This window comes from Crinia signifera, chromosome 4 (assembly GCF_055691185.1).
Source record: "Crinia signifera chromosome 4, ASM5569118v1, whole genome shotgun sequence".
Lineage (NCBI taxonomy): Eukaryota > Metazoa > Chordata > Amphibia > Anura > Myobatrachidae > Crinia > Crinia signifera.
This window is the reverse complement of record NC_139220.1, coordinates 149,264,639-149,291,292: the sequence shown is the minus strand read 5'-3', so window position 1 is coordinate 149,291,292 and position 26,654 is coordinate 149,264,639. Positions and strand designations below refer to the sequence as shown.

At 44.7% G+C, this 26,654-nt stretch overlaps 2 protein-coding genes across 7 annotated transcripts in view; one reads left to right on the top strand and one right to left on the bottom strand.

Annotated features, from left to right (window-relative positions):
- The window catches only part of IFRD1 (interferon related developmental regulator 1), a 32,238-nt gene extending 22,371 nt beyond the window's left edge, over positions 1–9,867 (bottom strand). Inside the window, exon 1 of one of the 3 annotated variants that reach the window (XM_083182748.1) lies at positions 9,566–9,867. In XM_083182748.1, coding sequence (XP_083038874.1) covers positions 9,566–9,602 — 37 coding nt within the window. In that variant the 5' untranslated portion in view covers positions 9,603–9,867. Of the gene's footprint in view, positions 1–9,129; positions 9,149–9,239; positions 9,259–9,565 lie in introns of those variants that run through there. The other 2 variants (XM_083182750.1, XM_083182749.1) reach the window with 2 other exon arrangements.
- Positions 9,270–26,654, top strand: part of LOC146074532 (kinesin-like protein klp-3) — an 84,223-nt gene continuing 66,838 nt past the window's right edge. For 2 of the 4 annotated variants that reach the window (XM_083182747.1, XM_083182743.1), the window contains exon 1: positions 9,270–18,683. The gene's annotated coding sequence lies outside the window, so the exon portion shown is untranslated. The remainder of the gene's footprint in view (positions 18,684–26,654) is intronic. The other 2 variants (XM_083182744.1, XM_083182746.1) reach the window with 2 other exon arrangements.

The window sequence follows — 26,654 nt, the reverse complement described above, 5'->3', positions numbered from 1 at the left end:
GTATGCGATGCGATATTCATGCTAAATTAACATGAGTGCTTGTACAATGAAATATCGCATAACATAACAGCAAATAACATGCAATGCGGTTTTTAATTGTACAAGCACCCTGATGGAGTGCTTACAATGTTAAATGCACCCCCACTATCAACACTAACCCGAAGTGTGGTGAGCGCAGAGAGCCCGCGAGGGTCAGCAGTACGCGTCCTCTGACCTTTTCACACCCCAACTATCCACATCGGCGTGGAGTTGATTTTAGATAGCAGCGAGCCACCGAACCCGAAGCGTGGCGAGCCCCGCGCAATACATGTAAAGTAATCTGTGTCCGCTTGCCACGTACCGCATGGGGGTTCATGTAACATTAAAAGCACCCATCAAGGAGCTTGTACACTATATTGCATGTGATGCCATTGTATAAGATGTAATACAATCAAAATCGGGGTCGCTGTGCTAGGAAACAAGTACCATTTTTTTAACTGAATTATGGTGAATTGAATTACCCTCAATATATAAGCCATTAAAGATCTACAAGGAAAACCGCAGCATAGCCTACCAACAGAACTCCCACATGGAGGTTCAAAACGAATACACACATGATGCACATAATCTTGGCATTGTTCTGGATAGTGGCTTGACATTTAATCACCAGGGATCAGTCACAATCAAATCCCCATTCTTTCATAGCAAAATCAAGAAATTAATTCCCCTAGATTTGTCTACCGCTATACATGCATTGGTACCATCAAACCTAGACTACTGTAATGCCCTCTAACTTGGTCTTCAACCAAAATAAATTCACCACTTGCAGATGGTACAAAATGCATCTGCCAGGCTATTAAGCAACCAGCACTGCTACAGCCACATTACACCCATTCTTTACTACCCTCACTTGCTCCCTGAAATTTGTCAAATTGCTTTTAAAAATGGCTTACCTTAATTACTTTCAAGGTCCTTCATGACCAAAGCACAAGGTACTTTAAGCAGCTTCTGATTCTTTACTGCTCCTCCAGATCGGACAATACTTAGAATCTGCCTCAACTCATCTGGGGGTTAAGATTTTAGCTTTGTGGCTCTGACTTTTGGAATGGCACCCAGATGTCAAAGCTTTCTTTTTAGCAAAGTCAGCAAAAATTAATTTAATTGCACTTATGTCATTCTTCACACACTGATCCACTACCAATATATAATTCGTTGCACAAACTATCTTTTTAGCGTCTATGCAGCCTATGGAAAAGCTTTAGCTGCAAGCAAATCTATAACAACTTCTACTGATTGTATCAATATTCCACAACTTCAAACCTCAGCGACCCCTAACTGGCCATTTTCTATAGGATGACTATATTCCTTTAACAGTATGACCTGGAAGGGACATCTAGTGAGGGTATAATGCATTGCCTGTGTTAATATGCTATTTTATAGAGTTTGAGTTAACTAGCTTGCATCAGAATAAACGAAAGGTGTTTTACACATGGTGCGATTAAGGCTAATGGCCGATTTGCTAACTGCACTTCTGATTTGGACTATCTTGCTATTTGGACCTAGGACATGATACTTGTTTTCCTAGCACGGCGCCCACGATATTGAGTCTTATGGCATTGTATTCAATTTAAAATTGTATACCATTGTATATGGCATACAATGCGATGAGATTTTAAATTGTATACACAATTTTTAATTGTATAAGCACCTTAATAGGTGCTTACAATGTTAAGTGCACCCCCACGCCACTATCAACGCCAAACCGAAGCGTGGCCAGCGCAGCGAGCCCGCAAGGGGCAGCGGTACGCGTCCTCCAACCTTTTCATACCCCACTATTCATGTCGGGGTGGCGTTGATATTATATAGCGAGCCACAAGCGTGGCAAGCACCGCAAGGGGACACGCATTACTTCACATGTATTCCGCGTCCCCTTGCGGGGCTCGTGGCTCGCCACACTATATAAAATCAACTCCACGCCGACGTGGATAGTGGGGGTATGAAAAGGTCGGAGGACGCATATCACTGCGCTCGCCATGCTTTGTGTTGGCGTTGATAGTACGGGTGGCGTGGGGGTGCTTTTAACATTGTAAGCACCTATATGTATATGCCATACAATTCAATGGTATCCAATTTTAAATTGTAGAACATCGGCTAACATACCATCGTATGCCTTATGGTATGCGATGCGATAGGCGCCAGGCTAGGAAACAAGTACCGGACATTCTACAGGTGACAAAAAGACTTCCTGCAGTCTATTTTCCATTGCAATACAGATGTCCCAAGGCCTTGCATCAGTATAGGCAGGCCTTCTAAACCTGTACAATTTTGGCTAACTTACTACCAGATTTTGATTACACAATCAAAATTTTTGCCAAAATCACATTAGGTCGACCATATTAACCCCTTCAGTGGCAATCCGGAGAATTTTCCAGGCTGTGCCTCAGTGCCCAGTCTGGCAAGCCCCGAAAATTCTCGGGATTGCCACTGTTTAGAGCCGGCTCCCTCCCCTCTGCAGCACCTCCTCCTCGGCTTTTCTATTGAACTCAGGCGCCGGCTTATGACAAGCCGACTGTCGAGATAAGGGACGGGGCGCAGGGACGGGCAGTGGCTGATTGACAGTTCAGCGGCGCTGCCCAGACCCGGGGAGACCGTGGTGGGTTTTTTTTAGGGAGTGCTCCCCATGAAAAAAAAAAAAAATAATAACTTTCCCAGTGGGGAGCACTCCCTAAAAAAACCACCACTTAAGGGGCAGGGTAGCAAATACTCGCTATAGCGAGTAATTTACCCACTTTTGGGCACCAGGGACTCATTTTTTATGAATGGCTGGGTACCCTGGGACTCGCTCCGCCCATTTCGGCATGCACGCTGTGTTAATATGTGTGACAAGGGCGGAGGGATCTGTTTCCCCCTCAGTTGTGATGCAACCATGGTGAAGACACAGCATGACGGCCGCTTCACACATCTGCTAGGTGAAAAAATGAAAGTGTCCCTGTCACCGCAGAGTCATAGGCAGCAGTGTACGGAAGCCGCGTAAGCTAGCTCCTGCACTGCGCCTTAACAAACGGCTGGAGCCAACACCAGAAGCAGCTGCTCCGCAGGGGAACAGAGCTGCGGCTGGTGTGAGGACAGAGCATGAGGAACTGAAACTGCATTGGGGGCCAGAACCAGGGAGGTGTGACAGTGAGGACGGAGCAGACCCAGGCAGGAAGTAGAGGTAAGAGGGGTGCGTGGTCCATTTAGCAGGCTGCTTGGCTGTGTCATGTAAGGGGATTTATTGCTAGCAGGACTCAGGCTGCAGACTTCCTTCCTCCTCTCCTACCTCGCGGTGCTGCTCTCGTGTCACTGTCACCTCCTCCAGGCTCTGAGTGCTGGCTGTTATTGGCCCATTTGTCCCCTCCTCCCCTCACTGCACGGCTGGCAGAGGCTGCAGCTCACAAATTAACTCTTAACAGGCAGAGCTGCCTGTAGGAGAGGAGCCTATAGACCAGGCATGTCCAACGTTGGAAGGAAGGGGAGATATAGAAAACTATATCAAGTTTTGAGGGCGCTTAATATGAGTGTGCTTTGCTGAGCAGCTGCAATCTAAAATTGGGGGGGTCACCTCCAATACAATATACAAAGACGGCAAAAGGGGTTGACTGCGCTAAAACATATTGTGCTTTCACAAGCTAGAATAAATTTACATATACATGAGTAGAAACAAATATAAATGGTCAGGTGTGTAAGAAAAGTAGAAATTGCATTTATTTTACCATATAATAAAAATGAATAATTCCAACGTTGGCCCTCCAGATGTTGTGAAACTACACATCCCAGCATGCTTTGCCACAGTTTTGCTATTAGAGAATGCTAAAACTATTGCAAAGCATGCTGGGATGTGTAGTTTCAAAACATCTGGAGGGCCAACGTTGGACATGCCTGCTATAGACTGTTGGGATTTCACTCACCCTATCCCTCCTGTTCCTGCTGCCATTACTTTTAATTTTGTTCTAGAAACAATGGACAGGGGCAGAATACTAATTGGTGCAGCACAAGGTGTCCCTATTCTGACATTATGCCTTTTTCTAGTATATGTTTATCTTGCTTTATGTGAGTGGGCAAATTGCCAATTGATACCCCCCCCCAACCCACAGTTTTGGGGTGCCCAAATCTATGTTTGCTTACCAAAAAAAAAATAGGCTCAGGCTGGCCCTTGGCTCAGGGTATATGCCATATGGAAGAGAGGTGGAGGCTTCTGTATGTGCCATGCTGGGGAAGGGGAGAGGAGGCTTTATTCTGTTGGGACCCAGAAAAGGTCAAGTAGGACCCAGATTTTTGTAAGTGAGGGGTCCCAGGGACCCATAATTTTGGGGGGTTTTCGTGATCACTGAGGGGTTAAGATCGACATTGCATTAGGTCGACCACTGAAGGTCAACAGGGCTTAGTTTGACATGGCAAATGTCAACTGGGTCGGAAGGTCGACAAGCATTAGGTTTGAGCAGACATATGCAGACTGGCGGTATCTCATGCTCATGTGAGTACGGATGGTGTAATGGTTAGCATTACTGCCTCAAAGCACTGAGGTCATGGGTTCTATACCCACCATGGCCCTAATGGTGCGGCGTTTGTATATTCTCCCCATGCTTGCATGGGTTTCCTCCGGGTACTCCAGTTTCCTCCCACAATCCAAAAATATAATGGTAGGTTAATTGGCTCCCAAAAAAATTAACCCTAGAGTGTCTGTGCATGTACATGTGGTAGGGAATATAAGATTGTAAGCTCCACTGGGGCAGGTACTGATGTGAATGGTCAAATTCTCTGTAAAGCGCTGCAGAATCTGTATGCGCTGTATAAGAAACTGCTAATAAAATAAATGCTCTACCATCCCCTAGGGTGCAGTGAGGCACCATGCCGAAAGCATTGCGAGCGTATGCGGAACACTTACTGTCCACGTTGACATGTGGGACAAACATAAAAACCTCACGTTGACTGTCGACCGTAGCCATATCTACCTATTTCAGGTGTTGACCTTAATGCAGTCGACCCTATGACCCATAGCCAATCGCCCCGTGTGTACACATCATACCCTTATAAGGCTCTTTGCTCCTCACTTAGGGCACAGTGGCCTGCTCCGCTTGCCAAAGGATACTATTCCCAGTGGATGATGGCATCCCAGTGCAAGACAGGAACAGTCCTTTCAGCAAAAGGGATCCAGAAGTTACCATATTTTTATAGATCTAGTTGGTTAACCAGAACATTCATTACTGGGTAGCATTTTAAAGGATCAACCCAAGGAGATAATTATTTTAACTGTGATACAGAGATCTCTAAAACATGCACTATTACACTGGGTACAAGCTGGATGACATAGGTCGTTCAATTGAGTGGCTGATATATCTCTGAATCAGCCAATGTGTACCATATTTGTTGTTCAAACATTGTGTCAGCTGAGCAACACAGCCGATCCACACTGACTGTACACCTGCACCAAGAGACTGCTTTGATTGACAACTCAACAGGCCAAGCTCATTCCTGATCGGTCCATAGCTATATCTGCAGATATATCTTCTAGTTAAGGGCTCAGAACTTTTCACCTTTTAACCAAAAATATTTAGATACACTGACATTGCCCCCTTGATTTGAAAAGGAAGTCATAATTGTAATACACACTGTACACCTAGATATTGATTATATATCCTGTTAGTAGGGTACACAGCCTGGCAGCAATTGATTGGGATTTATGGCTGTGTCGTACAATATTTGTGTGGTATAGCCATTCATAATGTGACGTCCAGGCAACTAGTCATGTCAGTATTTCAAGATAATATAGGGAATGTCTGCAAATTTTTTTCCCTAGAGATGGGTATATCTTGACAGGAGCCTATAATCAGGCAAAGAAACTAGGCACCGCAACAGCAGTACAGTGTGCATGGAGCCAAGATGGCGCAGCAACTAGTTAACGATACTGAAGAAGCAATCAGACTTGAAGGGCAGGCTCGGGGAATCACGTAGGGCAGGGCTCGACAAAACCCTGGCACCAAAGCGACCAGATTTGCCAAGAAGCAGATCGCACCGGGCAGAGTCAGTGGTGGATTGCGTTAATGCTGGGCAGAGTGGTGGACAACCTAACTCACCCGGCTCCGGCTGTGTCAGATTAGGTCTGTTGCGCTGCCATTTCAAAACTAGAGGCTGTTCACAAGCCGATCGGAGCAGTTTGACGGCCAATCAGGAAGAGGTGCAGTGGTAGATCCTCATTGGCTGTTAGATTGCGAGCTTCCTTGTTTTGAAATAGCGCACCACAGACCCGATCTGATACAGTGCAGCCCATTTCCCCCTGTCCTCTAAGTATTGTGCAGTCAAAAGCATGGTACATTGGAGCCGCACGTATGCTGCTGACCTGTATGTGACCTCCGGACTGGCTGCGGGGCAGGACCTGCCTGTGTCAGAATTTATATACTGAGTGAATGCTGCTGAGCTGTGGGGCGGACGCTGCTCCTCTGCCTCTGTCCTGACTGGGGCCGTGCTGATGCTGCTCAGCCAGGGAATAATGCTCCACTGCCACGGAGACTGTCAAGCCAGCTTCTTTTCAGGGAAGGGCTAGTAGTGCTGCTAGGACAGATCAGGAATGAGCTTGGCCTGTTGAGTTGTCAAAGCAGTCTCTTGGTGCAGGTGTACAGTCAGTGTGGATCGGCTGTGTTGCTCAGCTGACAATGTTTGAACAACAAATATGGTACACCTTGGCTGATTCAGAGATATATCAGCCACTCAATTGAACGACCTGTCATCCAGCTTGTACCCAGTGTAGTAGTGCATGTTTTAGAGATCTCTGTATCACAGTTAAAATAATTATATCCATGGGTTGATCCTTTAAAATGCTGCTGCTGGGCGAATAAGGGGGGGGGGGGGGTTAGGATGCCACTGTTCGGTTAGGGTGGTAGTTAGGAGATTGTTGGGCGGGGGGGGGGGGGGGGGCAGGAGGCCGCAGCTGGGTGAGGGTAGTAACTGTATCACCCTCACCAAGCAACAGCTTCTCAACTGTACCCCTCTCACCAGCAGTTTGGAAACTGCTGCTGGGTGAGGGTTACAGTTAGGAGGATGCTGCTGGGTGAGGGTTACAGTTAGGTGGATTCTGCTGAGTGAGGGGGTACAGTTAGGTGGATTCTGCTGAGTGAGGGGGTACAGTTAGGTGGATTCTGCTGAGTGAGGGGGTACAGTTAGGTGGATTCTGCTGAGTGAGGGGGTACAGTTAGGTGGATTCTGCTGAGTGAGGGGGTACAGTTAGGTGGATTCTGCTGAGTGAGGGGGTACAGTTAGGTGGATGCTGCTGAGTGAGGGGGTACAGTTAGGTGGATGCTGCTGAGTGAGGGGGTACAGTTAGGTGGATGCTGCTGAGTGAGGGGGTACAGTTAGTTGGATGCTGCTGAGTGAGGGGGTACAGTTAGGTGGATGCTGCTGAGTGAGGGGGTACAGTTAGGTGGATGCTGCTGAGTGAGGGGGTACAGTTAGGTGGATGCTGCCGAGTGAGGGGGTACAGTTAGGTGGATGCTGCCGAGTGAGGGGGTACAGTTAGGTGGATGCTGCCGAGTGAGGGGGTACAGTTAGGTGGATGCTGCCGAGTGAGGGGGTACAGTTAGGTGGATGCTGCCGAGTGAGGGGGTACAGTTAGGAGGATGCTGCCGAGTGAGGGGGTACAGTTAGGAGGATGCTGCCGAGTGAGGGGGTACAGTTAGGAGGATGCTGCTGAGTGAGGGGGTACAGTTATGAGGATGCTGCTGAGTGAGGGGGTACAGTTAGGAGGATGCTGCTGAGTGAGGGGGTACAGTTAGGAGGATGCTGCTGAGTGAGGGCAGTTAGGGTGCCCCTTGTAAAAAAAATCTGGATCCGCCTTTGATGTTTGGTAATGTAATGAGCATTACGGCATGTGGTGTATGTAATGGGCATTAAGGAGTGTGGTATAATATGTAATAGGTATTAGTGTGTAGCAAAACGTGTAATAGGCATGACATGTGGTATAATATGTAATGGGTGCATGACATGTGTAATAGGCATTATGGTTTCAATTTTTGGTGTGTGCCTTCGGTGGGCATTGTCCCTATTTTTTAGTTTGTCTGGCTCCTAAATTTCATCCTGGCTCCTATATTTTTAAAGAAAATGGTTAAGAAGGACGTAGGAAAGTGTGTTATAAACAAGAGCCTGACGCACCGTGTGTGATTTATCACATCAGATGGACCACAGTACGATAGATTTCATGTGATAAATCTAGTGTAAAAAACAAACAAAGTAGCAAATCACAATTGCAGGCTACCCAAAAATGTACGGCCCAGATTACAGGGGACGGATCCTACTTATTGCTGCGATCTCACTTGTGGATGAGGCCTGCATCAAATTAACTGTAGCAAACACAAAATGCATAGTTGTATTAACAGCCCCTTGAGTATTAAAACAAGCATTCTTTGGGCTGTGCTAAATGCTTCACATGCATGCCAGTTTATGGACAACAGCTCTCATGTCAACACTGGAGAAAGGAAAAAAACATGCTAGCTCACAACAGATGAACAGAACACAAACTTTAGAGATACCCCCAGTTGACGTTTGCCCAATGCAGATACATAATGTACAATAGTGTGTTCTATCTAGTCTGTTTTAAGGTGCCAGAAACTGACCAACTTTTACAGTGGACCCCGTATGCCCATGCCCCTTGAATAGTTACCATGTGCACAGTATCTATTCATGTCAAGCAAAGCTCAGGGGATGCCCAGCAGTACTTCCTCATGTTTGTGGCCACTGCTTACGCCAGTTAGTCACTGCTACGATGCTGTGAATGACGATTGTTCACTCGCCACGATTCGGGCACGGTGGCTCGCCACATTATTAATGAAGGTAATAGATGGTGGCATGGAGCCCGAAAGGAACCCTCACAGCTCGCAATACGCTACATAAGTTCTGTAGCATAAGCAGTGGCCGCAAAGATGAGGAAGTACCTGCCCAGCCTCCCTGTAAGTGCCGGTAGGTACAGGTAAGCTAACATAGTCGGATCCTGCCCCACTCAGACTGCCGGGACACTGTTGAGTGGTGGTGGTGGTGGGGTGGGGGGGAGGGAATTGGCATACTATTAATACTGTCATGCAGGCTACAGCCCCCTGCTGGCACCACCACACACCGCACTCTTACGTTTAAAGGGTCCGGGCGTGTTTGATAGTAGTGCCGTGTGGAGCCATCATAGCTCCCTAGCGCGGTCTGTCCTGCAGCTGGCATTGAACGCCCGCGTCAATATGACGTACCAGCACATAATGACGTCGCCGTGAGCACCGGGTGCTTACACGGCTTTGCGGCCCTGTTCTCACATTCTGCTCTTGGTAGGGGACGTCACACATGGCATGCTGTACAGGGCAGCGCCGCTGTCACACAACCGCCACATCACCAGAAACCGCAGCCCGCCGCCACCTAGTGAGTGAAGACCGGCAGCCGGCTCCCGGTACATGATGGGAGATGTAGTTCGCATCTATCGCACCCCACACGTGACACTGGCACAGCAAGAGAGCCAGGGAACCACGACTCCCACAGTGCAACGCGCCGCATCCCCGATCTGCCCAGTGCCGGTCCTTACCCACGGCTCGGTTACTGCTCTTCTTAGATCTCGGCATCTCGTCGGCGCGGTGGCCGTTCTGCTCTCCGGTCTAGATGACTGCGTCAGGCGGTGCCTCCGGTCCTCTGTGCTCCGTGTAGTAGGAATCAGCCGATGGAGGAACACTTTTTACTAAACCGTCTCTCAGGAATGAGCTGTGACCCGGCTATCGGCACTGGGGTGAGGGGTTTTAAAGAAGAGCTGAGTGAATCTCCGGTGAAAGCCTGTGAATGAAGACGACACATTTTACCTCTGAGCACCTCGGGAATATAGCAGATGGCGCCGCTGCTCGTGCTTTTATAACTGTGGTCGGTGACGTCCGCCAGCCTGGCTCCTGCTACTGGCCAATGTCTCGGGGTGGGGCGCGGCCGCCATCACGTGGTGCGCGGGAAAGTCGCCCAGTGTCGAAAGACGACGAGTGACAGTCTCCTCCACCTCGTCTGTCATCATGGATACGCCGGCCCGGCTCATGAATGCAGCGGCTGCAGCTGATGGCAAGCCATGCGTGCAATTGTAGTTCCACATGAGCTGGAGATTGCCCAACTATATCTGCATGTGTCTAATTTAAAGAAGACTACGTTATGCATCAGAATAAAAGGATACATTAGGGCATCACGGATGGTGTTATCGTTAGCATTACTGCCTCACAGCACTGACCATGGCCCAAATGCTAATGGTGCAGAGTTTGTATATTCTCCCCATGTTTACATGGGTTTACTCCCAACAAGACTTAAAATCACATGCAAATCAAATTGGTTGTAACTAAACTTCCCAGATATGGACACTAGTAGCCTTTGAGGGTAGAGACCACTACGAAGAGGCTGACAAAATAGATGGGTTATGAAGCATAGGCCAATGCTACAGCTAGTCTGAGGTTACGGAAGGCAGTGCAGTCATAATTGCTAATAAACCAAGGGCACAAGCAAGCAAATAAACTTAGAACAAGTTGGATCAGTACACAGAATCAAATGGAATAATAAAAACCTCTAAAGTTGCCTATATACTGTGCGATAGGCACCGAGCGTTTTGTACTAGATTGCATCTCATGTGTTTTGAATGTGATGCAATAGCAATGCAATTTAGTACAAAAAGTATATGCAGCACATACTTTTTTGTGCTGTGCGCGGGCTTGCACCTATGGGCACCTTTACAGCAATAATATGCAAGCAAACACTCACATTACAATGCAGTCATAATTGGGAGTATTCAAAATGATAATGCTTATTCAGGTGCGCACACCTATAAAGCCATGCTCAGAATCAGGGGCGTGCATGTGGCACAGTAAACATGAACAAAGTGCCTGAGCTGGTAATATCTAAAATGTAAGATAGTTATGGTGTATAGTTTACTCTGATGATGACCAATACACGCAGAGAACAATTTACTGACACAATACATTGCAGTGGTCTTGTGACAACCATACAGAGTACTATAAATACTAAGGACCACCAGGGCCGTCTTAACAGCAGTGTGGGCCCCTGGGCAAAGCAATGCACTGGGGCCCTTACCCATTCTCCCCTCCTAGGGGTGGGGGGTGCTATCAGTAGCAGCTTTGATGTCCCACTGGTGGCAGGGGGTGCTCTATCTTCCACTCAACATGTAGGACCTGGAGCAGTAACTTCTGCTAATTACTCCTTTACTACACCGGTGGTGGGAGGGTGAACACTAATGTGTGGAAGGGGGTACTGAGCTGAATGAAGGGAGGTAGAGGGTGTTTTATATGCAGGGGAGGGCTGGATAATGGAGTGGGCTTAATATTCATAATTTTCTGGTGGAAGGGCAGTTTGTTTGACTGCAGATATCGCCATTATCTGGAAATAAATTTCTTAGCCTTCAATAGTATAAAAACCTAGAGTTCCAACTTTCAGGAGGTGCTGGGGACTTGGGGATCAGAGATCAGGAGCCAGAGCAATCCATTGACAAAAATATAAAACTGTACACCAGACGTTTGGAGCTGGAGCAGGGACCGGCTGCTGGACATGTCTCTGGTTCTGGGCATGATAGAGACAAGCCGCTAGTGTTGACAGAAAGGGGAGAGTCCCAGCTTTTGAAATATACTCACAGAAAAACTTTTATGTCAGAGAGAACCTGAGAAATATGACTGGGAAATGCAATTAACAGGTCGGATGTGGACTGTTGCTTTGAAGTTGGATATCTCCAGTTCCCCAGGGCCGATTTTCAAAATTCTGGTATCCTTGTAAAAAGGGGATCCTCTACTATCAGCAGGGGGCCCTTATACACATTTGGCCCCTGGGCAAGTGCCCATTAAGCCCATACTAAAAGACGGCCCTGAGGACCACCACAATAAAGGGGCCTACACACGGGGAGATTTTGCTACAAAAATGAACACACCATAATACTGTGATTGGTAAATAACTGGCTCAATTACATTTTTGGGGTTTACATTGTGCAGCCACCAGGGTTTAGTGGAATACAGAACAGCTTCGGCAAGGTTCACATTTTGCCGAACCGCTCCCTCCAGTGGGGGCGGACACTGGGTGGAAATGCCCCGCGTCTTATGGGCAGCCCTATGAAAACGCAGGTGGGCCGATGTCTGTTCAGTGTGGGCAGATGTTTTCACATGACGTTAGCGCCTGACCTGTATTCGGCCATCTCCGGCTGAAATAAAAGTCGAAGACCATCAAATTATTTCTGTCCCTTTTGGCCGCATGTGGCGGGATGTGTTCACGGATGTTACCGGGGGGATGCTGGTGGTTGTGGGTGGGGTTTACTTGCTCAGTAGACAACTAAAATCTGCTGCCTAGCGAGGGGGTCTGAATCAGGCTCACTGTTCAGAACTGCTATAAACTAGGGCTAAACAGACATTTCTGTTAACTCATCTACATAAAAGGTGGGTATAAGATATAATTTTTTTTTAAATAAATCATCTTCATTTCTAAAGTATGTTTCTCTCAATGGGCCTAATTCAGACCAAATTTGTTCTCAAAATGGCACACCATGTAGCACTGCAAGTGGGGCAGATGTAACATGCAGCGAGAGTAAAGGACCATACACACTGGGCGATTTTGAGCCGAAGGCAGCTCATTTTCACCGTTTGAGCTGCTTTCAGCTATGGAAAGCCATTAACAGCGGCAAAAACCACTAGGCAGGGGGAAAATTGCTCAGTGTGTATGCACTGAACGATTTTCAGCCCATCGATTGTAGTGATCATCGCTGTGCATATATGCTGGGCAAAAATGCCTAGTGTGTATGCACCATTAGATTTGGGTGGGGTGTGTTAAAAATTAAATCTTAATGGGTATGGGTCATAGGGTCACTATAAAGGTCAACATACATTAGGTCGACCACTAAAGGTCGACAGGGCTTAGGTTGACATAGTTAAGGTCGACAGGTTTGGATGGTCGACATAAGCATTAGGTAGACAAAGGGAAGGTTGACCGTCAAAAAGATCGACATGAGTTTTTCACAAATTTCAATATAAGTCGCAATGGACACTGTATCAATGTACCGCGACCCCCCGCATGGTTCACTGCGCTTAACACACTATTATATTCTCCCTTTACGCCCTAGTGGATTGTAGGGTATGAAATACCGCCTGTCGGCACAACTTGGCTCAAAAAGACCAGCGTAAACCTCATGTCAACCTTTGACTGTCAAACTTCCCTGTGTCAACCTTCCGACCCTGTCGACCTCAGCCATGTCGACCTATTTCATGTATCGACGCAAGCTCTGTCTACCTAATGTATGTCATCCTTCATAATGTTGACCTAGCGACCATTTTGCAGTGTAAGAATAAAGCAGCCAGTATTTGCCCTGCATAAAAACAAAATTACTCACCCAAATGTAGCTTTCTTTGCACATGTTACATCTGCCCTCACCTGCAGTGCACATGGTTGTGCTCATTTTGAGAACAAATGTGTCCTGCGATCAGGTCTGAATTAGGCCCAATGTTTCAGACAAAAGTAAAATTGGCATACTTAAAACAAATTATGCCATTGTTCCATAAATGTAAATACGCATGATTAGCAAGACTTTGTTCTAAAAGGAAGACCCCTAACAAGTGCTCTCTGCAAGTTGTCTAATTTGATCCACTTGACATAATTGCCATCAGTTGTGTATTATATGTTACTAATCCACCTTGCAAATACTCTTGTGTACAGTATGTTTGTTTTATGATTCAGCAATGCAGTTTCTGGGTGGAGCAGAAGCTCTAAGGCAACCAAGTAGCCCCAGAGACAATACTAACATAGACTTATACATACCTGTAGTCTCAGGGATAAAATTATATGGTGTGGAATACAGCAACGTTGTATCCAATTCTTCATATCATTATGATGACTATATTCATATTGTCAAAGGCAATAACTGCAGAACATTGCATTTTTAAGTCATTCAGGTAACCTTTTTATACATATTTACAACTCATTACTATGCATGCTCTGACACATTGTTGCTTCTGCATTATGCTCTTTTCAAAACTGTTGTAATTATAATAAGAAAGAAAGTGGAAGTTGCAGTGTTTTGTGATTAAGACATTAGTTAATATTTGCAGATGTCTTATGTTATTTATGATGAATAGCTGATGTGCCTGATTTCAACTGGGCAAAGTTTTGGTGGGTGGAACAATTAGAAAAACCCCTCCTTATTGGATGGCGGCAAATAACTGTCTTAGTTTTCAGATGACCCAGCAGGTTACATGTTCCAGGTCACCTTCCAAGTAACTCAGCAGGTCCACATATCTATGAACCAAGACCTTTAATTTGGCATATTTGCTCAGACAATGGCACAATAGAAGTATGTCACTCCTAAAAGTCATCCTTTGCTATTTGTACAGCATTATACTGTACAGTAGATGTGTTAGAAATGTGTCTGCATAATGAGCATGTATATACATTAGAGGTTAAGTGCTGTGGTAGGCAAAGCTGAATTAGGGACATGTGGGACAAGTGACCCAGGCCCTTTCAGGGATAAGTTAGTCACGCACAATGAGTTTGTTCTTTATTATATTGATGCTTTCAAATGTTTCATATATTTTCCTCTGTTCCCTTTTATTTCCCCCTTTCCATCCTCACTTTATTTTTGTGTCTGGTTTGTTTGCATGTCATACTCTTTATTGCATTTGTGCATTCTGTTTAAATGTAACAGGTAAAATATGCAATAATCTGTAGATAATTTCATAATTTTTTGCCATATATTGCATTTGTGATACTGTCATATTTATATGGGTCTATTTCATATGGTCTGTTCCCAGGGCAGGCGACAGGGGGGGTCAAAGGGGACACCTGTCCTGGGCCTCAAGCTTGTTAGGGGCCCAAGGTTCTGAGGTGCTCAAGGGCTGTTACCATAGCTGCGGCAGTGCAGTGCCTAGCAATGGTTTATAAAGCCCCCCCCCCCCAGTTCCTGTAAGGGTACTTACTCAGACCCTCCTCCCGTATTAGTGAAATATTGTAACAATAAAAAAACACATTCAATATGCAGTATACTAAAAATGTTTTGCTCAAGGGGGCAGGGTTAGGGGGCCCGCCAGAGATATCAGTGTGCCAGGCCCCAAGATTTCTGTTGCCGACCCTGTCTGTTCCAGAAAAGAAATGTATGAATGTACTGAATGTACTGTATTATTTTCAAGCTTTCTGGGGTACCTGGTACCATAATGTCTATAAACTGTCCACATTACACTTGAATTCACAGACTTATGTATGAGTTCTCTGCATGCAGACCTATTTGTACATCTGATACTGTACTGTACATTTATGTTTCTATTTGCTTTTCAAGCCTGCAGCCTTCAGACTAGTGATTTTTTTTTAGATATCTGTTATTTTTGTTAAAAAAAACTGCAGAATTCGTACATTTTGTGAAAATCGCACATGTAATTGGGTGTGAAGTGCAGTAAAATTTGCACATTTAGCAGTAAATATCACATTTTTTGGCATGTGAAAAAAATCACACATTACAAATCACATCCAGATGTTTTCCCATTATAAAATATATAATTTTCAAACGTAATAGGGTGTGATTTTTGGTAAAATGGGAAAAATATATACCAGGTTCAGGCTGGCGAACTTGGCAGAACCATGCACTTATCAGTGAGATCTGTGCATGGTTCTGTCCATCCCTAAAAATATGTTAAAGTGAAAATAGAAAAAAATGGCGTGGGGTCCTCCCTACTAAGCAAAACCATTAAGCTGGTCCTAGTTTTAAAAATACAGGGGACAAAATGTGTAGGGGTATTTTAGAAACTAGTACCAGGTCCCCCGTATTTTGGAACCAGCACACAAGCTCCAACAGCCAGCGGTGTCATGCCACAGCTGGGGGACACTTTTTATACAAAGTCCCTAGCCATACCATGAGCACCGTGGCTGGTCAACCCTGGATGGGGTCCATGGTGGAGTGATAACCCCCTCTCCCCATTAAATGGGGTCCCCCGCCCAGGGCTGACCCCCATCCAGAGCTGTCCCCGGTGTCCCGGAGTGGTGGACACCGGCTGATAAGTGTAACAGTAAACTAAAAAAAATAGCTTTTTACAGTAAAACCGTAAGTCCCAGAAGGCCTCCCCTGCATGCTGAGACTTGGCAAACCACAAGTCCCAGGGGCATTTATAGGCCCTCTTCAACCTGTTCACCTGTAAAAAGAATGTTAATATAAACACACACACCAAGAACAGCACAGCTTTATTACATTAATTTTACATCAATATACATTACCCTCCCTCGCTGTTACTAGCCACCTCTGGCGGGTCGGTGTTAATGCAGCATTCACTATGACCTTTGTGGAGTTTCTATGTACTCACCAGGTCAGCACTCCAGGTTTTGACTGATCCATCTTGCCTTGTTTCCATGCATATCTTAACCTTTGGGTGTGGCTGCCTCCTAAACCACTGGGATTGGATTCTAAGACAGTTGAATAGATAAGAGTATGGTTGCAGGACAGAAAACAGGGAGTTGTAGTAAACGGAGTACAGTCAAAGGAGGGAAAGGTTACAAGTGGGGTACCCCAGGGATCTGTACTTGGACCAGTGCATTTTAATATCTTTATTGGTGATATTGCAAATAGAATTGAGGGTAAAATGTGCCTTTTTGCAGATGACACAAAGGTATGAAACAGGGTAGACACACCAGGAGGGGTAAAACAAATGATCGATAAACTAAGTAGATTAGAGGAATGGTCAAGAGCATGGCAACTACAGTTTAATGCCAAAAATGCTAAATAATGCACTTGGGTCTCAAAATCCAAAGACTAAACATAGTATAAATGGTGCTGTAATGGAAACTACTGAGGAAGCAAGGGATCTAGGTGTAACTATTTCAGGTGACTTAAAGGCAGGTAGGCAATGTAACAAAGCAATGAAGAAGGCAAGTCAGATGCTTGGTTGCATAGGGAGAGGTATCAGCAGTAGAAAGAAATAAGTAATACTTGCCACTGTATAGGTCATTGGTACAACCTCATCTAGAGTACTGTGTTCAGTTCTGGAGGCCATATCTCCAGAAGGATATAAATACATTAGAGACTGTACAAAGAAGGGCAACTAAAATGGTGCATGACCTACATCACAAAACGTACCAGGAAAGACTAAATATCTTAATATGTATACTTTAGAGCAGAGAAGGGTATAACAGGGCATGATAGAAACTTTCAAATATATCAAGGGTTTTAACAAGGTACAGGTGGGAGACATTCTTCACAGGAAGAGGAGCAACAGAACACGAGGACATACACTGAAACTAGAGGGAGGAAGATTCAGGGGAAATTTGAGGAAGAATTACTTCACAGAAAGAGTAGGAGATAAGTGGAATAGCCTCCCATCAGAGGTAGTAGAGGCAAATACAGTAGTACAATTTAAACATGCTTGGGATAAGCATATTGATATGCTTACAAAAAATAAGAATCAAATATGGTTTGAGGTAACATGTTTTTAAAAAAGGGGCAGACTCGATGGGCCAAGTGGTTCTTATCTGCTGTCAAATTCTATGTTTCTATTTAGGTATGCTCCCAGCATTGAGAATGGGCCGGTTATAGTCCTGTTATGGTCTTGCTATATTCCTGTTACAGTCCTGCTCAGTCCTGTTCAGGCCTTTTTAGTCCTGTATAGTCCTGTTATAGTATTGTATTGATCTGTTTAGTCCTGTTATACACTTAGTATATTCCTGGTTCCTGGTTATTTCCATGTTCCTAGAGATTCTAATGCTGGGTACACACCAGCACGATGCAGCTTGTGAGCAGGTCGTTACAGGAACGTACGACCCACTCACGAGTTGATGGGGCCTACGACCCGCTCAAAAAATGCACATGATGTGATTGCGATCCAATCGTGACCCGCACCCACTTCAATGGACATTTCTCAGATCCTACCCGCTGCAGGTAGGATCTCAGAAAAGACCTAACGACCCGCAGGGCCGCGCATCGGATCGGGATTGCATCAGAACGGCAGTGAAATGGCCCAAAACATGGCCAATTTACATACAATCGGTCGAGATTGTATCTAAATTGGCTTGTTTGGGCCAAGTCGTCATGGGGTGTACCCCACATAACAGTTCCAAGCTAACTACTGTCTGAGATTACTCCAGTGTTCCGATTGTTCCAGTCTGTTTCTTAGTATTCCAGCAAGCACTCCTGCTGGGTGTCCTGTGAAATCCTGCCTGTGTCAGAGAACCACTGCTTCCAGTGTGTAAGATCTTGTCTGTGTCCAGCTTCTGTGAGCACCAGCGGCTTCCCCACACATTGTGGTGAAAGTGGCAGAGCACATACTGTAGGTACTTCAAAATCAGTATTGTTTGAAGTTTATATCATTTTAATACAGTCAGTTTTTATTCATTCATTTTATTTCATTATATGTTTTTTCAATGTTTAATTCTAGCGGCCAGTGGAGACTCTATGCTGATTTAAATTGAAAAATTAATATTAACAAAAAATAAAAAAAAGTGTTCAAACTTTCATGGTATGATCTAAAAACGCTGTTTATTTTATATCTCACTAATCGCATGCTGACTTATCTAGTGTATGTTTCACGTTTGTTTGTCTCTCGGCAGATGCTAGAGGCATTGGTCTAGCCTGGCAATGGCGTCGCTGAGGCGGTTAGGTTGTAATCCTATCTGCAATACCTTCGTTATACTTTTGTTTGTTGCGATGGATTCGCATTATAGCGGTAAGGGCCACAAATCCTGTGTTTAGCTCCTGTTTGCAAGGTTGCATACTCTTATGTATGTATATGTGCAGGGCCTAGTTATCTTTTGTTATTTAGTCAGTTTATCCTCTTACTAGTACCCTGACCTGGTTGGGACTTTGTGTCACTGCGAAAGACCAGGTGGCATCTGAGTACGGGAAACGGTCATCTGTCAGATCAGACTTAGGTCTACAGTCATTAGCTCGACCCCAGAAGGTCGACTGGCCCCAAGGTCGACAGGGTTAAAGGTCAACATGGGTCAAGGTCGACATGACTTAATGTCGACATGGTCCAAGGTCGACATGGGTTTAGGTCGACATGAGTTTTTCACTGTTTTTTTAGCCGACATGTGCCGACAGGCGGTATTTCATGCCCTACCATCCACTAGGGCGTGGTGGGAGAATAAAATAGTGTGCCAAGCGTAGCGAGGCACTGTGCCCGAAGCATCGCGAGCGAAGCGAGCGATGCGAGGGGCTGCGGTTCAACTCCAACTGTGTCCTTGTCAACTGTGTCGACATTCGGGTAAAAAAAAACAGTGAAAAACTCATGTCGACCTAATGACTGTCGACCTAAACCCATGGCGACCTTAAGTCATGTCGACCTTGACCCATGTCGACCTTTAACCCTGTCGACCTTGGGGCCAGTCGACCTTCTGACAAGGGTAACTCCGAGTACACTCTAGATAATGGGGCAGTACGGATGGTGTAGTGGTTAGCTTTACTACCTCACAGTGCTGAGGTCATGGGTTCAATTCCTGCCATGGCTCTAACTGTGCGGAGTTTGTATATTCTCCTCACTGACAGTGGAGTGAGCCGGGTCCACTCGCACTGACAGGAGAGAATCCCGCTGTCCTTCATACTGGAGAAGCTGCTTAGCCCTGACTGGCTAAAAGTGTCTCCACTAAATCACATGCGAATCCCGAATTTGTCTAAAGAAATGCACACTATTGCAATATCGTCTTCTTGCAGGACTGCCATTATTGTTAACGATATCGGCTTTCCCGCATGTTGTCTAGTGTACGGGGCTTAAAAGATTGTTATGTAAATATGTCAGTTTGTAAATATCTCTTCTCATAGTTAGATCATAACACTATGGGCCTGATTATATGGGCCTGATATACCCAGCCGCAGGAATCCCTGCATTTGCATGTGAGGGGATGTGTATGCTTACACATCCCCTCGCATGTGGCCGCACAAGTGAAAAATCATTCAAGGGTCGCTCACCATCAAATGATTTTTTCACCCGTTTGCAAGTAGAAGTCTGTCTATTTCAGATGGAGATGTACAAATTTGGGGAATGTGCTGACGCCATGTGATGTCAGCCACCCGCCCCGAGCAGGCATCGTTGACATGCCTGCATTTGCAGGGGAATGCCCAGTGTTTTTATCGGGATGCCCAGAAACCCCAAGCGTTCCCCTTCTCCAGCCCCCTGCCCACCCCTTTCCCTCCCTTCACATAGAAAATGCCTCGATGAGTGTGATACTCACCGAAGGCATTCGCACAGGGGGTCTGCACATGCACATATTTGTGTATGCGCAGACCCGCACCATTGAACAGGGAGGCGAATTCGGGGGCAGGAAACTGACGTCACCGGATGTCAGCATTGCATATGGACCAGAATAAGGCCCTTAATTTGAAGCCATAAGTGTCACATAGCAATACATGCCAAAGTCCTTTATCTGGCTTGGGACCAATTAGCATATTTTTGGAAAGCATATCTTTATCCCCTTTTAAATTGCAGAACCCTCAGGGTATTGACTCATATGCTCCCTTGCTGGCAGAAGGCTTTTGGGATTACTGTGACTGTAGCTCCTTTATGTTACTTTCTTACTATAAGAGTACTATGTCCAGTTTTTCTGCTTACTCCTGTTGTGTAGAAGCTTCAGGTGTTACTTTTTTAATTGTGATACATTAACCCAAGTAGTGCTTTTAACCACCTTTGCAGCTGTTAGAGCAGCAAGGAGAACACCAAAATGTATGAGCTCATGGTTGCAGAAAGATTCTTATCATTATTTTGTCAGTACAGGCTGTGTGTTTATTGCGGCATGTTGAATTTTCTTTAGTGTATTTAGCATTCACTGTCAAAGCATTTCCTCGATTTCGGTAAAAATGGAGGGAACCAATAAGTCTGAAATTTTCCAAATGTTCAGTTGAGCTTTATATGTTATTCTTACAGAATACTGCACTAATGGGAGGGCTTCTGACCTTTGTATAATTCTGTCTGCATATATTTTATTTGTGTTTTATTTTTCAATTTTGTCTCTATGTGATTGAGAATGATATGGTATATGTATATACTATTTGATTCACAAAAGTTTACGCATCTTTTGAATACAAGTCCCATGAAATGTATACCTTGATCTGAGGAAATGACATAAAGAATTTTATCTCTGCACACAAATTCTTGGCATAATTGTTTAACTCTTGTTGATGCTTGGCATTATATACTCTTTGAACCTCCCAGAAAAAGAAAAACAATTCTAGTCTTTAGAATTTAGATGTAATCTGTTTTAATCACATTAAAATAACCAGTAGATATGGAAGACTCCAATTCATTATTTAAACTAATCTTCCTGCATTCTGTTTCAGTGTCTAGTATATAACTCCTAATGCATAACTAATAGGCCTGTACATACTTATTATACCACTTTTATTTGATTGGGTCAGGCTACATGACATTCATACCAATGCATTCATTTCATCTGCATTCTCTCACCTAGATTTTCCTGTGCATAACAAAAGTTTTGTATTTCTAGTCATTTTGCTCCTCTGGAAAACATATAGCACTCATAATATCCTGAACATGTTCTTCTGCAACGATTTTCAGTTAATTGAAAATGAATAACCTCACCATGTCCTGTGATATTTCAGAACTTCATTTTTTATTTGCTTCTAAATCGTACCATAATCATGAATTATTCCAAAGGCATATTGTGAATCAGTATACATTTTAACTAATAAAACTTTTCATAATTCCCATTACTTTGTAAGTACTTTTAACTTTGTTAATTGGTATGGTAGTTAGGCTGCACTGAATAAAGTTTACTGATCAATAACAGATAGGCTTGCCCCAAGGTTCCTTCATCAATATAAAATATACAATCATTAAAATAAGCCATAAAATAATCTACCTCTTCTCTCTGAAAACTCACATAAACATAAATAACAGGGCAGTACATAGGTGATATTTTTTTGTGTGGAATAGTGGCATTGAAAAACACATGATTTTATTTCATTTATTAATAATAACACTTTTCGATTGAAATTCACTAGCACATTCATTGCACTGAGTTTACTTTCCTCGCTATTGTTCTCTCAATTAAGAATAATGTTTTGGTCACTTCAACATTCAAAAAGGACAACAGCTGTCACTACAGACCATGGCTAAATAACATAAGGCTGTACGGATGGTGTAATGGTTAGCATTACTGCCTCACAGCGCTGAGGCCATGGGTTTGATTCCCACTGTGTGCAGCGTTTGTATATTCTCCCTGTACTTGCGTGGGTTTCCTACGGGTATTCCGGTTTCCTCCCACAATCTAAAAATATATTGGTATGTTAATTGGCTCCCAATAAAATTAACCCTAGAACGTCTGTGTGCGTGTACATGTGGTAGGGAATATAGATTATAAACTCCACTGTCACAGGGACTGATGTTCAACTATACTCGTAAAGCGCTCGGAATATGTATGCGCTATATAAGAAACTGTTAATAAATAAATAATAAAATACCTAAAAGCTAGTAGCTAATACTCAGGAGAAATTGTTCTGACTTTATTAAATTTTTATACCAAGCAAACAAGTTAACCACTTCATTATCTGATCAGGGCTATCCCACCAAGATTCTAAACACTGCATTGGAAGAGGTATAAAATAAGGAGAGATACTCTCTACTTATATCTAAGTTAAAACCCTCTTGACCCCCTTTTTCAGAGTTTTATCATAAATGTAATATTATTTCTAGGTTCATTCTCATTCAAAAAGGATAAAAGATATTTAAAAAAACAACTTTAGGATACTCACAACTGATAACTTATTAGATAAAAAAGCTAAATCATTTTTAAGAAAAATTACAACCTCAATAATGCACTGGCGCCCAGCCACATTCTACAAATTAGTAAAAAGTTGTCTATGATAGATGGATATAGTAGACGGCCAGGCTGCAATAGATGACCCCATTGAGGGCACTTGTGGTCAGCCCATAATATGGGTGTCTATGAAGCCGCACAGGTATGGAGCTTCCTGGAGCTTTCTACTGATTGGCTGAGGGAAGATCCGGTGACCGACATCACCAGGAATTCCCTCATTCTCGGGCAGGGGCTGCAAGTGACAACACACTTGCTGCTCCTTAGTACACTGAATTCGGTATTCGTTTTTTGTTTTCCCATGTGGATGCTAGTTGGAATGAAGAGGAAGCGATTTACAACAGAGGGATGGTGAGTATATATTTTTTTCCTACACGTACCCTATGGATTACTACTGGTGAAGAGGACAGGTCTACTGGGGACCCTATCGGTGAGTGATTATGTATGTATATATGTATGTGGTGTGTAATAAAGTTTTACTTTCTTATGTGTGTGTGTATGTTCTTTGGGTATTGGTTCTTTAGTAGAATTAAAAGTCCCAGCGGGAAGAGGAGATTGAGGTTTCCACTGTAATCTCACAACTCTGTAGTCAGATGGCTGCACAGGAGAATATTTTAAGATATAAAAGCCACACATAGGGCCTTATTCTGGTTGGTTTGGACGGATGCGTATTTGCGGACTGGAACCGAGTGCTCTTAGCCCCGCCTTCCATATAGATCACTCACACCGTCCGAATGCGGTAAGACGCCGACCAAACGGACCGCAAGTGGATTTTCCATGTGAACACCTACTCCATCTGTGAGAACCTCCCCATCGCCGACCATCGAATGCTGGACCGAGTGCTCAGGCAGCACCGAGTACTCCAGACCACTTGGGCATTTCTCCGTGCAAACGCAGGGATATGGGCGGGCAGCTGGCATCCGGCTATGTCAGCTGTCCACCCCCCACACGTGCGTCACGGACGGATTACCATACGTACGCCCAGCATTTTCATGGGCACGCCCATGAAACGCGGGGCGTACGCATATGGTAATGAGCCCAAACAGCCCTTCACGCCCCTCTCCACCCCCTGTTTGGATGGTTCCATACAATCATTTTCTGCACGGAACTGTGAGGCATTCGCACATGCGCAGATACGCCTCTGCACATGCACAAATACCAACCATCGGCCGTCCGTATGCATTCGGAGTCATCCGACTCAACCAGAATAAGGCCCATAGTTCCAATCTTAACAATTTTTTTTAAAGAGATTCATAGAGACCAAATCCCGTTCCCCAACTTTATAGAATCCCACACTATACTACTCCCTAAACCAGACAGAGATTTAGAGCTGGTATCCTACAGACTTATAACCCTCTCAATCAAGATCTGTAAATCCTAAAATCATAGCTAATCGCCTTAAGACTATTCTACCTTCCATATTGATATCCCACCAGCTTGGATTTATTCATGACAGATACTCGGTGAAAGGGGTCCGTACGGCTTTAGCTGCAGTTATGAAAGTCTCCCTTGGTGAATCTGGTCCACCCACGATGCTTCTCAGCCTCAATTCTGCGAAAGCGTTCAACACAGTCTCTTGGAAACACCTGCATCGGATATTTGAGATCTGTGCATTTGGTAGTGAATTTATCCAGTTATTCCAATATCTATATGCTTCCCCCAGCACATCATTGATTAAAAAAAATGGGATGCGCTGTCACCCTATAGCAATTTCATGGAGGGCGCATCAGGGATACCCTTTTTTTCCACTCTTATTTAATATTGCATTGGACCCCCTACTAAGACTTCTCCAATCATGACCCACTTTTAAGAGGATACAAATGCGATTGCACAAAACTACAGTAGTAGCATTCGCAGATGATCTACTATTATACTGATGCTACTCTTGAAACTATTATTCACAAAAAGAGGAATATGGCATGGTTTCGGTCTTTTCCATTAACCAGGACAAGTCTCAGGGGTTAAACCTGGGCCCACAGACCCATCACCACTGGGCAGGAGACAGTCACATACGATGGTCCTCAAATGCAATAAAGTATCTTGGAGTCTATATCCCCAAATATATACAAGACCTATACAGACTTAACATTACTAAAATGCTAAAATCCGCCCTCGATGAACTAGAAAAATGGAGACACCTCATGCTTTCTTATCTGGGTCATATTTATCTACTAAAAAAAATGATAACATATCATAACTTTTGTATCCACTGCAAATGCTGCCACTCTCACTAACTGTAACAGATGAAGAGGGGCGTGGCTTGGCCACTCTTGGGTGCAGACGTGCCTGGGGAGAGCTCCGTGAATATCCTGATTTGATCTCCTGCCCCAGGCAATGTGGTGCCCTCACACCCTCTTGCTTACCCCTTGGTGACTATCCTGCGCTCCCAGAGCTGGCGACTGCCCTTCAGCGGGTTCTCCCGGTGCTGCTGTGCCTGTTGAGTGCTGCGGTCCCGCACGCCATCTTGTCTCCCTCCCTCGCCTTACACCTTTCCTGTGAGGGAACAGCGAGCCGGATTGCTGTGGACTATTGCTGCGGCCGGTGCCCTGGTCGGGGAGAGCGGCTTCCATCGCCCTTGTGGTGACTGGCTGACACAGGGAGCCATTTCCTGTACCACTCCTGGGGCCCTGACAGACGCCTGACCTAGCGTCTGCTACTACTGTGCAATATATTCCTGCTGGGCCACCTGAGGGGACCAATACAGCTATTGGTGAGTGGCATTGGGGGCTTTTATTTTTATATATAGGCTTGTGGCAGTGTGCTAGCCACTGCCTTACTACTTCTTGAATATCCTGCTCCCAACAGTGCGCCTCACTTTCCTGTGGGAAAATATATCGTGCCTTGCCCTTGTTCACAGCACCTCAGCACTTAAAGGATTTATATAGTGGTTCCTTCCTAACCACTGTTTGGGTTTGCATCGTAGTGCTACATCATGGATGCCTCTTTACATCAGCTCCTTGAGGCTATCCATGCTTTTACACAGAGGCTTTTGGAAACGCTGGAAGAAGTCTCAGAGACCATATCTCCTCCTGCATGTGCCTCTGAGAGATACATAGAGGAAAATTCAAATACTACTATCTCTTGTTCTCAACCTGCACTCTCATCATCTCCTGTAACTCAGCAGCTGGGAACATTTCCTACCCTTTGTAACCCGGGAATATCTGCAGTGCGAGCCAAGCATGCTATACATTTTTATTGTTCTCCTGCTATGCGATTGCATACAGATCCTGCGGATATATGCAAGTTTTCAATACCAACAATGACTCCTCCTATGCGGTCATCTGTAGACTTGGGACTTCGACATTTGATATGTGTGGCTGCTGGTTGTTCTTTGACATCTCCTGGAATATCACTGCAAAAGTCCGACACCCTGCTTTCATCTTCTCAAGACAAGGAACCTTGGCCAGATTAATATCCCCCTACATTTTGTTGAAGCCTACCTACACAACATTGGGTTTCTGATATGGTCCTCTGATACTATTATAGTTGTTGTCCATTTTATGTGCAGATATGTTTGTGCAGTATATTATATCAGTCATTGAACAGAATACTTGCTATAACTGCCGCATTCCTTTTTTCTTCCTTCATTTCTTTTCCCCTTTTTATTTTTTTTATTTTTTCCTTTTTCTGCGGGAGAGTTAATTCTATCCATGATACGGGTTATATACTGCTCTCAATTGTTATGTGATCCTTACATTTTTTTTTTTTTGCCCCATCCAGTCCATACTTCAGTAATCCTTCAACTGGGTGGGTGGGATGAAGGGGTTGTCTAGCTTGGTATAGTCTAGCTATGTTGTTAGTGCGCCCATCCTGATGAATGTGTGGGTACCAGTCTAGCTAGGGACCACAGGCTGCTGCCTTCATTATTG